The sequence below is a fragment of the Desmodus rotundus genome, chromosome 8 (genome assembly GCF_022682495.2).
Source record: "Desmodus rotundus isolate HL8 chromosome 8, HLdesRot8A.1, whole genome shotgun sequence".
In the NCBI taxonomy this organism is placed as follows: Eukaryota; Metazoa; Chordata; class Mammalia; order Chiroptera; family Phyllostomidae; genus Desmodus; species Desmodus rotundus.
In genome coordinates this window covers 103389298-103407518 of record NC_071394.1, presented here as the reverse complement: position 1 = coordinate 103407518, position 18221 = coordinate 103389298, and the positions used below count along the sequence as shown (strand labels likewise).

At 38.8% G+C, this 18221-nt stretch overlaps 2 protein-coding genes across 7 annotated transcripts in view; both read left to right on the top strand.

Annotated features, from left to right (window-relative positions):
* The window catches only part of SLC35G2 (solute carrier family 35 member G2), a 105912-nt gene extending 94462 nt beyond the window's left edge, over positions 1-11450 (top strand). For all 4 annotated transcript variants that reach the window (XM_045199664.2, XM_045199665.2, XM_024566234.4 and 1 more), the window contains one exon: positions 10019-11450. In XM_045199664.2, the coding sequence (XP_045055599.2) occupies positions 10033-11271 (1239 nt within the window). In that variant the 5' untranslated portion in view covers positions 10019-10032 and the 3' untranslated portion in view covers positions 11272-11450. The remainder of the gene's footprint in view (positions 1-10018) is intronic.
* A 6412-nt stretch (positions 11451-17862) lies between these two features.
* The window catches only part of NCK1 (NCK adaptor protein 1), a 553292-nt gene continuing 552933 nt past the window's right edge, over positions 17863-18221 (top strand). For 2 of the 3 annotated variants that reach the window (XM_053929351.1, XM_053929352.1), the window contains exon 1: positions 17863-18016. The gene's annotated coding sequence lies outside the window, so the exon portion shown is untranslated. The remainder of the gene's footprint in view (positions 18017-18221) is intronic. The other variant, XM_053929350.1, reaches the window with a different exon arrangement.

The following is an 18221-nucleotide window of genomic DNA, read 5'->3' as shown; positions in this document are numbered from 1 at the left end:
TTTAGTTTTGTGAGGAAATTCCATACTGTTTTCCACAGTGGCCACACCAGTCTGCATTCCTACCAACAATGTCCTAGGGGTCACTTTTCTCCACATCCTCTCCAACATTTGTTTGTGGATTTGTTTATGTTGGCTACTCTGACTGGTGTGAGATGGTACCTTATTGTGGTTTTAATTTGCATCTCTGTGACGGCTAGTGATGCTGAGCATCCTTTCATATGTCTCTGGGCCCTCTGTATGTCTTCCTTGGAGAGGTGTTTGTTCAAGTCCTTTGCCCATTTTTTAACTGGGTTGTTTGTCTTCCTGGAGTGGATTCATGTGAGTTCTTTATATATTTTGGAGACAAAACCCTTCTCCAAGGTATCATTGGCAAATATGTTTTCCCATACTGTTGGTTTCCTTTTCATTTTACTACTGTTTTCTTTAGCCATGCAGAAGCTTTTTATTTTGATGAAGTTTCATTTGTTTATTCTTTCCTTTATGTCCCTTGCTCTAGGGGACATATCGATGAAAATATTGTTGTGTAGAATATCTGAGATTTTTCTGCCTATGTTCTCCTCTAGGACTTTTATGGTGTCTCGATTTATATTTAAGTCTTTTATCTACTTTGAATTTATTTTTGTGTATGGCGTAAGTTGGTGATCGAGTTTCATTTTTTTTGCATGTAGCTGTCCAGATCTCCCAACACCATTTGTTGAAGAGGCTATTTTTGCTCCATTTTATGCTGCTGCCCCCTTTGTCAAAAATTAATTGACCATAGAGACTTGGGTTTATTACTGGGCTCTCTGTTCTGTTCCATTGGTCTATGTGCCTGTTTTTATGCCAATACCAGGCTGTTTTGATTACAGTGGCCTTGTGATACAGTTTGATATCAGGTATTGTGATCCCTCCTGCTTTGTTCTTCTTTCTCAAAATTGCTGCAGCTATTCGGGGTCGTTTATGGTTCCATATGAATTTCTGAAATGTTTGTTCTATATCTGTGAAATATGTCATGGGTATTTTAATAGGGATTGTATTGAATCTATAAATCGCTTTGGGTAGTATGGCCATTTTGATGATGTTAATTCTTCTAATCCACGAGCATGGTACATGCTTCCATTTGTTTGTGTCTTCCTTAATTTCTTTCTTCAATGTTGTGTAGTTTTCTGAGTACAGGTCTTTTACCTTCTTGGTTAGGTTTATTCCTATATACTTTATTTTTCTTGTTGCTATATTGAATGGGATTGTTCCCCTGATTTCTGTTTCTGATGTTTCATTGTTGGTGTACAAGAATGCCTTTGATTTCTGAGTATTGACTTTGTATCCAGCTGTTTTGCCAAATTCATTTATTAGGTTGAGTAGTTTTTTGGTAGAGTAATAGGATTTTCCATGTACACTATCATGTCATCTGTAAACAATGACAGTTTCGTTTCCTCCTTTCCAATTTGGATGCCTTTTATTTCCTTTTCTTGTCTGATTGCTGTGGCTAGGACTTCCAATACTATGTTGAATAGGAGTGGTGAGAGAGGGCATCCTTGGTCTTGTTCCTGATCTTAGAGGGAAAGCTCTAAGGTTTTGTCCATTGAGAATGATGTTGGCTGTAGGTCTCTCATATATGGCCTTTATTATGTTGAGGAATGCTCGCTCTCTTCCCACTCTGCTGAGTGTTTTTATCATAAATGGGTGCTGTACCTTATCAAATGCTTTTTCTGCATCTATTGGAAATATCAATAGTTTTAATATCATTCCCCATTCTTTTCCATGTCTCCCTCTTCTTGGTTTTCAAACCCATTCTATTTCATCCAACAAACATTTGTTGAGTACCAGTATGTGCCAGGCACTATTTAAAGGGCAGAGAATAAAATGGTGGAAAATCTCTTATCAAGAAGTGTGTAGTCTGGTGGGAAAGACATAAACCAATGAATACTGGGACAGTGGGGCACAAAGTGGGAAAGGCCAGGGAAGGCTTTGCAAAGGAGGAAATAGCACTTCAGCAAACCACTCAAACACGAATGTTAGCTCAACAGGTAGACAAGTGTAGAGAGGGGTAGGACCATGTCATTCCAGGCAGATACAATAATGTGAAAAAAGAACTAAAGTTTATTGAGTACTTGCCAGGTGCCAGATATTAAGCATTTTGTATTAACTCGTTTAATATTTTTATTCTACTCCATGAAGTAATACTGTTGGCAAATAAGTTAAGTTGCCCAAGGTCACATATTTAGTAAGTTCTACAGTAAGGATTCTGCATCCAATTCCACCTGGTAGGGGAGGGATTCCCCACACCAACAAACAATGTTGTGACAGTAGCTGGGTGTCCTACAATTCAATTCAATTCAATTCAATTTTGACACTGTCTATGTAGAGATAGTGTCAGATCCCACAGGTTGAGAGCTCAGTCCTGTAAGACTGACACCCCCTACCCTATCCCCTCCTTTCAGATGCCAGTCCAGATTGTCACCTGAGCCTCTGATCAACCAGCTATATATAGATCAGAGGTTCCCACAACCCCCTCCTTGGGCTCAATAAGTTTGCTAGAGAAGCTCACAGAACTCAGAGAAACATTTTACTTACTAAATTACCAGTATTTTGTGAAAGGATATAACTCAGCAACAGCCAGAGCTCCCATGACCTTTCTAAGCATGCCACTCTCTCCAAATGTCCATGTGTTCACCAACCCAGAAGCTCTCCAAATCCTGTCCTTTTGGACTTTTGTGGAGGCTTCATTACATTACAGTCATGATTGATTATATTATTGGCAATTGGTGATTGATTCAACCTCCAGGCACTGTCCCTTCCCCAGAGGTCATGGATGGGACTAAAATTTCCAATCCTCTAATCATTTGGTTGACTTTCCTTGCAGCCAGCTCCCATCCTTAGGTGCTTTCCAAAAGTCAGCTTACTAATACAACTCTCATCACTTAATGGAATTCCAAGGGTTTTGGGAGCTCTGGGGCAGGAACTGTGGACAAAAAAACAAACATATATGAGAAATATATTTTTGGTCATCTGAATAACCAAATATATATTTCTTCTAAATCACAATATTACATGTAGATAGGATTCAAGTCCAGGCAGTCTAACTTCAGTATCCACTTAAAAAAAAAACCCAACAACTGTCCAGCCCTGTGCCACTCCCATCTTCCTTAGTCATGCAGTAACCCATAGATTCATTAAGTCTTAAAGCCAGAAGGGCCCTTAGATAATTTAGCCAAGTGGTTCTCGCACAAGAAAATTATACATGAGGATCATGGAGGAGGTTTTAAAAAATACCAGTACCTAGTATTTCCTCCCCCTCTACTTAAACACACTGGAGGAACCACTACCTTTCCCCCACCTTCCTTTTCTTTTTTCTTTTTTTTTTTTTGGATTTTAAAAAATTTTGTTAAAATATGCATAACACAATCATAACATTTCAACCATTTTTAAGTGTACAATTCAATAGCATTAATTACATTCATAATATTGTGCAACCATTACCACCATTTCCAAAACTTTTTCATTATCCCAAACAGAAACCCTATAACCATTAAGCATAACTACCCATTCCCCTTCCCCACTGGCCTTCTAACCTCTAATCTATTTTGTTTTTATGAATTTGCATATTCAAAATACCTCATATAAGTGGAATCATATAATCTTTGTCCTTTGTGTCTGGCTTATTTCAGTTAGCACATGTCTTCAAGTTTTATCCCTATTGTAGTATGTAATGGAATTTCATTCCTTTTTATAGCTGAATATATTTGATTGCATGGATATACCACATTTTCTTTATCCATTCATCTGTTTAAGAACTTGGGTTGTTCCCCCCTCCCTCTAAACATACACAGGAAACACTGTTTTTTAAAAACATAACTATGTCATACACAAAGAAAATAACATGACAAAAGGAGGCAGGAGGGAAAATGCCAAATGGCACAGGGAAAAGGCCCAGAGGAGTGAAAATGTGTACAATTTAGTTTGGATGGCAGGAAGCCAGATTTTGGGCTAGGATTCTCAGTGGCAGGGGTGGTCATGTGATTGAGGCCTTTCTCTTACATTCTACACAGATGTCATCATCCCCACTGTTAGGGAATTTATGATTTCAGGAAAATGAAGATAGTTTCTTTTCTGAAAGAGAGCTTAGAAGCAGATTATTTTTCTCTAAAGCAGTGGGCTTTTACACAGAGATACAGACTTGAAGATTTTTTTTTTTTTTTGCATTTCATTATGTATTTAGATGCTTAAGCTCTCACACTAGATTTTTTACAAGCTGGTGAACACTGACAAATTATTTCTCCCACAGAACTATAACCACACATTCCCAGACAGTATAAATATATGGTTGAACTAACATTAATATACATCACCACTTTATCAATTACATAATAAACAAATTATCAAGTATCTAAACATTAAGTTACACAGCTCAAAAGGCATATAAAATATTAGATGTCTGCTCAGTTCATTAGCAAAAACCCACTTTTTTTGGCAAGAGAGGGTGGGAAGGAAAAAAAATCACACATCAAACAAAAAATAAGTTGGTAAACAACTTCAGAATATATGAAAACAAAGACAAGAATTTCAGATTTTTTTGTTTTTTAATATTAAAAAAAATTTTATTGTTATTCAATTACAGTTATCTGCATTTTCTCCCCATCCCTCCACCCTACCCCAGCCGAACCCACCTCCCTCCCCCGAATTTCAGAATTTTTATGATTAGGAATTGTTTTAGCTACAACAAAGCATCTCTACCTTTACCTTTAAAAAAAATTTACTAAAGAGCATTATCTACATGTTCCACACAAGACAAAGGCAACATTTTACTAAAAATATTTAATAGCCCCCTCCCATTCTTTTCTCAGGCCCTCCCTATAAGTTGCACCCCAAGTGTAAACATCAAAATTAACTGTCTGGAGATAGTTAATTTTATGGAGACATAAATTTTTTGTCTGGAGACATTAAAGACATGTGCTTCTGTACATGTAGATTTTCAAGATGGAGGCTTTCCATAACAGCACAAAATGAGATTTATAGAAAAACATTAAATAATCACTAAGACTTTTTATAAAAATCAAAAAGTTGAGCAAGCCTGAGGTATACTTATGAATATAGGAGATGTAAACATAAAGTGAGTAGTCAAATAACCACATAGGCCCTACTTCCTATGTTTGAAATAAATGAAGGGAGAAACCACATAAGGTCCTGAATGTTCACAGTTCCTGGGATTTTAGTTCTGTATAATACTAAAAATATACAAGTATTGTGCTGGGCATTTTGATACCTAATCTTTCTAAATCTCATATATTTATAAGATTCTGACATGGGAATAGATTTAAAGATATAACTGAATATCGCATGATTTCAGGGTAAGTCAATTGGTACAAATAATAAGCACATTTTAAAGCTGAATAATAAGAATCTTTTGCTAAGTGTCAAAACAGGTCAATCAAAACCCACACATAGAGGTTGCAATTCTGTCAAGCTTGCCACCTGGTAAAACTGCTTTTTAATATTCTTATGGAAGCTTCATTAGATTTATTCACCAAGCCAATATGTTGGCTATGTGTATGACAAATTAGATCCTATCTCAAGTTCCACTTCCAAGGCAATGGCATCAGGGACCCATTTTACTGAATGCAACAGTTGTCTCTATGACCATTGGAGTCTTTGAAGCGCAGCCACATTTTAGGATGATAACTTCTCCAGATACAAAAGTTGCTTGTTGTTAAAAGCTCCTTGACACTTTTGTCTTATGAACTGTACTGTCTGCATATTTCATTCCACCTTCAATTAATGCTAGGGCAACAAGCACCACAGCTCTCCCAAGTCCTGCAACACAATGAACTGCAATACAACAACCAGGTTCTTTACAAAACTAGTTTGAGCTTCACAGCATGGTGGCCTCAGAGCAGTCAAATTGTTTACCTGGTGGCTCAGAGCTGCAAGCACAAGTGTTACAGCCATGAAGGAATAGCTCTATCACCTTTTTTGAGGTCAGAGAAGTCACAATATGTCACCTACCATACTCTTGATTTAAACAGTCACAAAAGTCTGCCTGCTTTTAATAGGAGGAGATATAGACCCTAGCACTCTATTTAATAATGTCAAATTCATATTTAAAAAAAACACACCAAATATGTAGTATAGGAGGCATTAGATTAGTGACTCTCTTTGGAAAATACAGTCTGTCCCAGGGATCATATTATGTTATGGGTCTTTGGTCTAAGAAGAAAGAATGTTGTGCTTTTTGTTTATGGGTAGGGAGAGGAATGTTCCCCCTTAAACCTGACTGAGGGTGAAGGTTTTGTTGTTACATGCCCCCGAGTCACCTGACTCCTGGTGACCCTATGAATGAGTGATATCCACAACATCCTTTCCTCAACAGCCCTGCTCAGCTCCTATAGACTCATGCTTATGGTTTCATTTATGGAGTCAATCCATCTTTCATTTGTTATTCCTCTTTTCCTTCTGCCTTCTATTTGCCCCAGAATTATAATCTTTTTCAGAGAACCTGACCATCTCTTGATATGCCTGAAGTAGGATAGCTTTAGTGTTGTCATTTTTACCTCCTACAATGTTTCAGACCTAATTTGCTATAGGACCCATTTGTTCATTTTTCTGGCAATCCAGGGTCCGTGGAGCTCTGTTTTAACCCCATAGTTGAAATGAATCATTTTTTTTCCTATTGGTCTTTACTGTCCAATGTTCAGTACATAGTAATTAGCAATATAAGGATGTGGGTGATCTTAGTCTTGGTCTCTAGTGACACATCTTTGCTTTTGATGATTTTCCCTAATTCTTCCTTTGCTGCCTTTCTGAGTCTCAGCCTTTTCTTGATTTCTTGACTGCAGTCTCCATTTGAATTGATGATTGAGCCAAACTAAGCAAAATATCTAACAATTTTAATGTCTTCATTGTCTGTGTTAAAGTTGTATATTTCTTCTGTAGTCATTATTTTTTGTCTTCTTGATACTTAAATACAGTCAGGCTAAAGGTTACCAGGTCATTATTTGCAATGACCTGGGAGGGAATGGGAGGAGTAAAATAACAGACTACATCCTCTCCCTATTCTTGGCCTTGGAGCTAGAAAACTGGCATGCAGTGGGGAAAGGGGAAGATTTGAATTGATGTCACAATTTTAACAATGGACAGCAAGTAGGAAATTATGTGATCTGAGACATCATTAAGACAGTTGCTGACTAGCAAGGAAAGGAGACTTAACATAGCAAGTTTGAGTGCAATTACTAGAGACAAAACTCCACCGAGACAACTGAATAAAAAATAATTAGATTACAAAAATTACAAGAACTATTGCAGATGTTAAACAAAGAAGGAAAATATGTGGCTAGAGTGGTCTAAGAAGGCTTATTTCTAAAAGGTGGAATTTGGACTGGGCCTTCTTAAAAGATAAACATTTTTTAGAGAGTTGGAGCAGAGGGGAAACTATTGAACATAAAGGTTTAGAGAAATGATATGTACACATGGGGAGTGAGGACAGGGTGAATGTTGGACTGATCAAAGTATGAGTGTTAAGCAGCCAAGTATTGACAGGGGTTACACTACGCAGGGTCTTGAGAGCCAGGCAGAGGAATTGAGATTTGATGAGGTAGTTACTAGGAAATCACTATAGGTTCTTGAATGGAGCAAGCTTGAGGGAAGTTTTTATTTTGAGTAATTTGAAGACAGATTAATGTTATAATGGTATAATATAGATGGACTTTAGGGGAGAAGGACTGAGATTCAACGGGGCTAGTTAAGTTGCTATTGCAATACTCTAGATAGGAATTGACAATTACCTGATCCAGAATGACAAAGGTAAAATGGAATTGGAAAAAGGGAAATATTGCAAAGACAAAAACAGTAAGACCAATGACCAAATGGAACTGTGGTGGCAGAAAGGATAATTCAGAATGTTCCTTGGTTTCTAGCTTGGGGAACTGGAAAAATAGTGGTATTGCAAACATGAATGAGGAAGTTGGGAAAATGTATTTGGGAAAACATGACTATTAATTCAATTTGTGATTATTGAAGCTGAAGTTATGACTTGAAGTGGAAATATCCTAATAAAAGTTGGAAAAAAGAACATCAGATTAGCTTGATAGAAATATGCACAAAGAACTGCAAGTAGAAGATCCCGGCTGAGAAACTGAAAGAGGCACAGGTGGTGTTTTTTAAAATAACTTCTTCCAGTTGAAGGTGGTGTCCTTTAGAAGACAAAGGAGTAAATAGGAATGGAACACTTGGCTACCCAGATGGTATCAAAGAACAAAATATATTTTGGTATCTGGACCATAGCTTAAGACCCTGGAACTGATGGTTTTTTGGCAAGGACTAGGAAGTGTGTCATGAGGACAACAAAATAGAAAGGTTTTTTCTTTCTTTCTTTTTTTTTAGAGGGGAGGGGAGGCATCATTTTGGAAGAAAATTGTTCTTGGATGGATAGATAAGGAGGGAGAACTGAGTGAACAAATAGAATAACATTGTTTCAAAAGATTTAATTACAGGTGAAAGGAAGCTGAGTTTATTGTTAACATTTATTGAGAGTTTACTGTATGTTGACATTGTAAAAAATTATTCATATGCATTTTCTCATATAATCCTTATAAGAAGCTTAACTTTTTTCCCACTCAACAATGTGTCATGGACATCTTTCCATGTCAGAAGAAATCTGCACTGTCCCGTTTAATGGATGCATAGCACAGTATTCCACTGTATGAAGGGTCATTGTATTGGCTACAGCAAACTTTCCTATTAAACATCTCTTCTACACCTTTAAATTTTTTATTTAAAATTTTTTTATTTTCTACACCTTTTTGTATAAGCTCTCTTTTTCCTAAATAACAGATTAATATTTTTAGTTTTTAAAGTTTTGAACATTATGATTCAAAAATAAAAATATAAAAAGGTATACAGTAAAAAGATTTTTTTTCTAGGTTTCTTCCATTCTTGTTTCCTGTCCTATCCCTATGATTATTTGTTTCCTTCATATCTTTTCATAATTTCTTTGTGCTATATAAGCAAATATGTAAATATGTAGTCTTAGGTTTTCCTTTTTTTCTTTTTACACAAAGTAACAAGCACCTTGTGATCATCTCTTTAGGGTAAAATATTAGAAGTGCTATTGCAGAATTGACGCGTAGCTTCAGTAAAATCTTGGTTAAAAAACATACTGCTCAGTTGGACATCAGGAAGGTTTACGCACCACCACCACATGAACATCACTAAATCCTTTTTATTTATTAAATTTCAGTGTATCCATATACCTTAAAATGTGTGGAGCTCAGAATGAATGTTATAAAAATCACTATGATTTGTAATATAAGGCTAATTCTGGTATTATACAGTAGTGATTATATAAAAGACTTGGCCTTATCCACTTACAATTTATAATACAGACAAATGAATACAATTAGAATGAAAGTTTTTTTATCCTCACTTGAGGACATTTCTTCATTGCTTTTAGAGAGAGAGAAAAGGGGTGGGAGGGGGCAGGGGGAGAGAGAGAGAGGTAGGGAGAGAGAGAGAAACACCAATATGAGGGAGAAACATCAATTGGTTGCCTTCTTGTGTGCACCCTGACAGGGGATCGGACCCGGAACCCCAGCATGTGTCCTGACCAGGAATCAAACCCGTGACCTTTTAGTCTATGGGATGATGCTCCAACCAACTCCAGCCAAGCTACACCAGCAGGACTGGTGTGATCTAGGTTATGTTTATCTTATTGGATAGGTGGAGAGACAGGTAGGAATTAAAAGATGGAAAATTATCAGTTGTTTGTGATATAAAGATATGAAATAGAGCTGAATAAGTCAAAGAATAAGCAGAATGATAAATAGGGGCAGACTTAAGATGAGAACAAAAAAAGGTAGATCATTTCATTGGGCCTCATACACCTGATAAGGCATATTGCCAGATCATCTTTTCCTATAATTTTTTTGAAACTCCTATTACAACCTCTATTTCTTTTATAGAATTGGTACATATTAATTATAATAGAAATTACACTAAATTTCAACTGAATGAATGTATTCATTTGTCTTTTTTTCTTCTTAAATAGAATTATCTGAAGAAATGGATACTTCTCCCTCCAAAAAATACCCAGTTAAAAAGCGGGTGAAAATACATCCCAATACGGTGATGGTGAAATACACTTCTCATTATCCCCAACCTGGGGATGATGGATATGAAGAAATTAATGAAGATTATGGAAATTTTATGGAAGAAAATCCAAAGAAAGGCCTGCTGAGTGAAATGAAAAAAAAAGGAAGAACTTTTTTTGGAACCATGGATACCCGACCTCTACCAACAGAAGACCCAATGACCAATGAGATTGGACAATTTCAGAGTTTTGCAGAAAAAAACATTTTCCAATCTAGAAAAATGTGGATAGTGCTGTTTGGATCTGCTTTGGCTCATGGATGTGTAGCTCTTATCACTAGGCTTGTTTCTGATCGTTCTAAAATTCCATCTCTAGAATTGATTTTTATCCGTTCTGTTTTACAGGTCTTATCTGTGTTAGTTGTCTGTTACTACCAGGAGGCCCCCTTTGGACCCAGTGGATATAGATCACGACTCTTCTTTTATGGTGTATGCAATGTCATCTCTATCACCTGTGCTTATACATCATTTTCTATAGTTCCTCCTAGCAATGGGACCACTATGTGGAGAGCCACAACCACAGTCTTCAGTGCCATTTTGGCTTTTTTACTTGTAGATGAGAAAATGGCTTATATTGACATGGCTACAGTTATTTGCAGCATCTTAGGTGTTTGTCTTGTCATGATCCCCAACATAGTTAATGAAGAAAATTCCTTGTTAAATGCTTGGAAAGAAGCCTTTGGATACACTATGACTGTGATGGCTGGGCTGACCACTGCTCTCTCCATGATAGTATACAGATCCATTAAGGAGAAAATCAGCATGTGGACTGCACTGTTTACCTTTGGTTGGACTGGGACAGTTTGGGGAGTATGTACTATGTTCATTCTTCAAGAACCCATTATCCCATCAGATGTAGAAACCTGGAGTTATCTCATTGCTATATGTGTCTCTTCTACTGCAGCATTCTTAGGAGTTTATTATGCCTTGGACAAATTCCATCCAGCTTTGGTCAGCACAGTACAGCATCTGGAGATTGTGGTAGCAATGGTCTTGCAGCTTATAGTGTTACACATATTTCCTAGTGTCTATGATGTCTTTGGAGGTGTAATCATTATGATTAGTGTTTTTGTCCTTGCTGGCTACAAACTTTACTGGAAGAATTTAAGAAGGCAGCATTATCAGGAAATTATAGACTCTCCCATTAAATGAATACCTAACTATTATCTTAACCATCAGTTATTAATAGGTACACTGCCACTTTAATATTCACTATACCTTTTGTGTTATATAATTGGCAGAGTGCTATATGATATTTAATTAATATATGCAGATGTAGAAAATATATTCTAGTCTAATATATTAAAAAACAAATATTAAATATGTGAAATGTCATGAACCTAATGTCTTTACTGTTATTAACAAAAGGTAATTGTGGTAGAAGGAGAATGTTAACTTTCATCACTAAAGAACATAGACTTGAAGAAATGACCCCTTTCAAATGGAAATTCTGTGATACTAAAGTTCAAAGATTAGAAAAATGTTCGTGCCCAATGTTTTATATATGTTCAACAAAAATCCTTCAATATTCAAAAACCTTCATTTGTGAAAAGTACACTGTAGGGTAAAATGCTGAACGCCGGGCCCTGCTTTACCATCTACTTGCATTAGAAAGCTAGAGGTGATTGGGCTGAGTAAGGGAACTTGAGTAAGGCAAGAGGAAACAAAAGAAAGGAGCTGGTTTTTCAATGACAAGGGTGCTTATCCTGCCTTAGAACAGTAAATTGGTCTTACTCTTGCTATGGCCACATTAGGCAATGCATAGGATATGGAAATAGGCAAAAGACTGGATTCTTGCCAGCTGTACTTAGTCTATACCTTTTTTTGCCTGATGGTAGGAGGTCTAGTGTTGGGGCAGGTTCTGCTTATACTCAGTTATAGGATCTCTTCAAAATTGCCCTTGTTTAGATTTTGTAGTCAGTATATGTATGAGCTTCAGTAAAGGTACCTTTTAGCCCCGAAAAAGATACGAACAGCAATCACAGTATAGCAGAAAAATGATAAAACATGGTGTCCTCAGATTCTTTTTAAAAAGGCCTAAAAGTCTGTAAAAGCATAAGGTAGCATTAATTTGGGTCTAATTTGGGAAACTCCTACTAATTTAGTACAAAGCAATGTTGATATGGTACTGGTTATTAAACTATTGCTATTGAGCTATCCTAGCTCCAAATTCCCTTTCTGTACTTTCCTTTCTGATGCTACGGCTCAGACCCTGCAAACTACATTTTTCCTATGCTAGCTGATGTCTCACTAGGTTCCACCAATAAAGGCCATACAGGGAGACTGGAAGTGAAGGGGCAAAAGGACTTCCTCCTTTCCAATTGTTCGCAGTGTCTGTCATTGTTACCTCAGCAATAAGCAATGGTCCCTAGCTCTAGCAGAAACAACTGATTTCATCCTTGAGCTTCTTTTGGCACACCTTCACTCCTAACCAGCCTAATCATATCCCTCTCAAAGGTAACAGGACCAGATGGACAGCATCCTCTCAGGGACTGGAGCTACAGTTCATCTGGGTTATTCTTCTGAGCTCTTGAGACCTGATAGTCCAACCTCAATTCCTCTTTTTCACTTGCTTTAGTGGAGATAGCTGCTTTCTACAGTTATCACCTCTGGGCTATTTCAGTGTTCCCTTTTTGCTTTTTCAGTCCATCTCTTGCTGGCAATGTTGGCTCTCAGTTCTTGAGTTCAGCAAATAAAGAATTCAGAGCCAAGAACTCGGGCACAAGAGGAAGTTTATTTAGCATGCAAAGCGAAAGTACACTCAAAGAGAAGATTTGAGTGGGCTGCTCAGAGAGCTGGCTTGGCCTTTTAGAAAGAAAGTCACAGAGGCAGAAGAAGTGAGCCAGCTATGTTGTGTGGACTTGGGAAACAAGTTATAGAAGCAAAGGAAGGGCCCTTTGAGATAGGTCCAGGGGGGACCCTGGGACAAGCTGCTGCCGCCTGCTACTCCCTTGGCTACAAGTGTCATGGGGACCCTTAGAACTTAGGAGAAAGAAAGCACAGATACACACGCAATGAAAAAAGGTGAGGTTGCCCTCTAGACTGAGAATGCACTGGGTCCTTGTTTTAAAGGGTTTTTATCTAAAGGCAGGAATTTTAGGGGAGGTCTCAGGGGAGGATCTCAAAAGAATACGCATCAGCTTTCCAGGTGTGTTCTTTAATATGCTGATGAATCAAAGTGAGCACACAGGTCATTCTCTGGTCAGTTTCACCTTCAAAGAGTGTTGCCTGAAACGGACCATGACTGAGGTGGGTCCACTCTGGCATGATCTGGAATGTGTAAGATAAGACCTTGCAATTTATTATCCGGCTGTAAGTTGCTTGCCTGGTTTGTTCAACTATCTGTCTCAGTCTCAGTTTCTCCATTGTGCTTCCCAAATAATTGTCCTAGCTTCTTACTGTCCTGCCTCACATCAACATCCAATACTAAATTCTCTGTTGTAATATCTTGTGATTTCTATTTTTTTCATTAATGTTTCTTCCCCCAAAGAACCCATAGTCATTAGTTAGGTGTCTGTGCTTTTGGTAAAATGTTAACATTCAAATTTCCTAGCAATTACTAGACACTGGCTTTCAAAATGAATTATCCAAATTGAAACACAGAAAGAAAAAGACTTGAAAAAAAAATAATAAAGCTTGGAATGACATGTTGTAAGGACTAAGAACTTCAGTGTAGGTGTTTAAGTATAATGCCAGAAGAGAAGAGAGAAAAGGGCAGAAAAAAATATTTGAAGCAGTGTTGGTGAAAATTTTTTCAAATTGGACAAAAAGAAAACAACTACAACCAGCAATCCACAAAAATAGGGATACGTGAATCCAAGGGTAAATACCAAGAAAATCATAACTAGTAACATAGTGTAACTGCTGATAAACAAAGGTAAAAACCCAAAATCTTAAAAGCAGCCAGAAAAATGCCCTGGCTGGTGTGACTCAATGGATTGAGCGCCAGCCTGTGAACCAAAGGGTCACTGAATCCCAATGAGGGCATATGGCTGGATTGTAGGCCAGGTCCCTAGTTGAAGGCATGTGAGAGGCAACCAGTTGATGTGTCTCTCACACATTAATGCTTCTCTCTCTTTCTCCCTCCCTTCCCATCTCTCTAAAAATAAATAAATGAAATCTTTTTTAAAAGCCGGAAACGAAACATGACATTCAGGAAAACAATCATAAGAATTACAGCTGGCTTCTCATCAGAAACAACGGAAGCCAGAAAACAACAGAATGACTTTTAAAGTGCTAAAAGAAAACCCTCTGATGGCTTCTCATTGCCTATAGAATAAAATTTAAGGTCCTTGAATTCAATAACCCAGTATTACTTACATTTCCAGTCATCTGCTCCAGCAACATTCTACTATTGTGTAATACCTTTTTTTATGCAGGCTCCTCTATGTAGAAAGTCCTTCTTTTTGCTTACTTAATTGCCTGACTAGGCTGACCACACAACTCCCCTCCCCTGGTGGCTTAATGTCACCCTATACATACTATTGCTGTACTTATATATTAATAAGTATCTGTGTAAATCTCATTCTCTGATACTGGGTTAAGCTCCTTTAAGTTTAAGAATTGTCTTTTTAGATCTCCAGTAGTGCCTAGACTGGACAGTTTTTAAACTATTGTAGTGTCTACCCCAAAGTGGATTCTTAATAAATTTTTGTTGAATTCCCATAAAAGCAATACAATATTCAATCCAGAAATTAAATTTAGTTTCCAGGGTCCCCTAATTTCTGTCTCACAGCTGAGCCTTATTACTCACAGCTGTCAGTAATTAATCTCACAGCTGTGATTAGTTACTTTTTTCTGATTAGTAGGTAGGGCTCTTTTTGGTCCTAAACAGTCCTGCTTGACAATGATGCTAAACCAGATCATTTTCTCTAATCAGTTCTAACTATACACTAACAACAGTTTTCAGGGAAAGGTCTTGAGACATGGGGGCTCTTTTTCCCTTTCCCTGTCTTCCTAAATCTTTTCCTTTGGGATTAATGAAATGAGCTGCCTGCAAGCTTTTATCCTAGACAGATTAGCTACTCATATTTGAAGCCCCATTTCCAGTCCATAGGTCTAAAGTTCTGACCTAAATTTTCCTGTCACTTGATTTTGGCTAGCCCCTGGTCCACTCAGCACTAATTATGAAGGGTGATTCCTGTTTTTGGTTTGAGTTCCACTAAAAGAGGAAAAAGAAGCAACATGCATGTTTATGTGTGAAAGTTGGGGAGTCAACAGCATGTGTTAAAAGAAGTCTCTGGAATAACTCCTACCCCATAAGAATGTGGACTCCATTCCTTCTAACTATATCATATTGCAGTTCTTCAATAATTTTTAAAAAGACTTTATTTATTTTTAGAGACAGGGGAAGGGAGGGAGAAAAAGAGGGAGAGAAACATCGATGTGAGAGAGAAACATCAATTGGTTGCCTCCCATTTACCCTCTGACCAGGGACCAAATTCACTAACCAGGCATGTGCCCTGACCAGGAATCGAACCTGCGACCTTCTGCTTTGAAGGTTGACACCCAACTAACTGAGCCACACCAATCAGGGCTCATACTGCAATTGACACATGACTTTTTGCCTATCTACCCTTCCATCCAATGCTTTCCTCTTTCATTGCTGTTTCCTTATTTTAAACTTTTTTTCTTAAATTTTTTATCTTTTCTAGAAGAGTTCCTGGGAAGAATGGGTTATGAGAAAAAAGGAAAAAAACTCCACACATTTAGAGGGACATACAACATTTAAATTCCTTAGTTCTATTGCTTAAATAGGTGGCATTCAGTAATCAAGAAATCTGCATCAAAATCTTAGAAAAATCTGTTCAGATCATTGGCCCTCTCAAAATACATATTCCCTTACAAAATAAATCTAAACTTACGCTTAAGCATATTTTTTCTGGGTTTATTTTCCCCATTTAAGGTAGGTGGTATAAGGTACCTGATGGCAAGAACCACTTTACCTATTGAATTTGTATTCACACCCCCTTCCCCCATCACATGTCAAATGTATTACTAGATTTGAATTGAACTAGGTTTTCCTAACAGTTTGCTGTGTGATTTTGGAAGAATAAGTTTAACCTCTGGACAATGGTTTCTCCAGTTTCAAAAATAAATATAATTATGTCAGTCCATAAACTTTCTAAGATTTATCAAAACAAATAAAACTACTGTATTAGCTCAAGCTGCCATAACAAAATACCACAGACTGGGTGGCTCAAACTATAAAAATTTAATTTCTCACAGTTCTGCAGGCTTAGTTCCACATCAGGGTGCCACTGCCAGTACAGTCAGTTTCTGGTGAGAACTCTTTCTGGATCTACATGGCTGCTTTCTTACCATGTCCTTTCACAGTGAAAACACAGAGCAAGCTCTCTGGTGTATCTTCTTAGAAAGACACTAATCCTATAGTATTAGTGCCCCACTCTTATCACCTCAACTTAATTTGGCCCTATCTCCACATAGTCAGATTGGGGGTTAGGGCTTCATGTACAAATTTGACATGGCGCACACAATTCAGTCCATACAGCCATATAAAATATGCAAAGTATTTAGACCCTTAGAGTAAGTACAGAATTCACTTACATTGCTCACTGTGGATGCCAATAATGAGATATAAACACAAAGTAGCTCTTGCTCAGAGTTTCATGCTCTATTTGTATCAACCAACTTGAAGCCAAGAAGGGACCACAGGTTGAGCTTGATTTGAGCTTGACCTTGTGATCCTGTATATGTCAAGCATACAGCATGCACTTAATCAGCATTCAAATGAGTAGCTTTTAAGTAAATGCAGAAAAGTGTGAACCCTTGGGCCCTAGAGTCAGGGCCAGCATTAAAGATAGGAAAGGGAGATGCATTAAGGCCTTCAATAATATGTGCTGACGATCTATCACGTGCTAGGCAGTGGAGAACTGAAAACTGATATGGCTCCTGACTTAAATGGAGTTTACAGGCAAGGTGGGGGTACAGGCAAACTATTTCAACAGCTTGGATGGGGCAAATACTAGCGTTCCAAGAAGGGTACCTAACTCGAGTAGTCTTCCCTGAGGAAGCAAGCCTAACCCGAGCCACAAAAGCTGGTTAGGAAGGAGTAAGGCATGTGGGGGGCTGCAGCCTCGCATCGGGGAAACCAACCTACTGATGACTCGGCAGGTGGCTGGAGCTGGGCCGCTAAGAGTGGGAAGACCTGTCACCGAAGGTCACAGTACTGACTACCGCAAACGAGACTGAAGGCTACCTTACACACCAGGACATTTCGAAAGCCTTCAGACTCAGCTTACTTCGGTCTATGGCTCAAATTGGGCACACATCTTAAATTTTTCTCTCAGGTCCCCATTTCCAGGCCTTGGTTTCTTTTTCCTTATAGCTTCCTGTCCCCAACAACCTTCATCTACCAAGACTCTTCAGGCATAGAAATCTGGAAGATGCCACCGAAGTTGGGGATGACCTCGGGAAGCAGTCTTTTTTTTTTTTTTTTTTTTTTTTGCTGTTGAGTCGCTCCTGAGGCGCTGAGGAGGAAGGCCCAAAGCAGTCAGCAGGGGAGGAAAAGGAGACTCGACTCTGGGTAAAGGTCCGACGCCTCTCTCTAGCTTTCTCTGCGGCTTAGAAAGCTCGCTCCTCTCCCAGAACAGCGCTTGATTGACAGGCCAGCCCGCCCAATCACAGTTCGGCGCAGACGGCTCTCGCGTCAGGGATGGAAGAAAAGAGGGGGTCGAGCCTATCAGATTGAGTCGGGACAGTGTTTCCTGCCCGCGCAGATCCGCCTGCGGCCTCGCGGCCAGTCGGCTGTGCAGCTCCGCCTGTCCGCCGCGCGCGCCCCGCCCCTCTCCCGAGAGCTACGCGGCGGTGGAGCGGAGGCCTCGTGCCGTAACGGCCATCGCGGCGGCCGCGGCGGCGTCCCGGTTCCCTCCTTCAGGTGAGCTGGGCCACCGAGGCTCGGAGGAGGACAGGAGAGACGGCCTTGCTGGCAGGCAGATGCACAAAGAGCCTTTCCTTGCCCCTTGCGCCCATACACCCTGCTATTCGCTGTGTCGCTTCCTCTTCCCTAGCGAAGTTAAGCCCCAGGGGCGCCGTCGGCCGGCCCGGAGCAGAGCCGGAGGGGGCGGGGAGGTTGCTCGGCC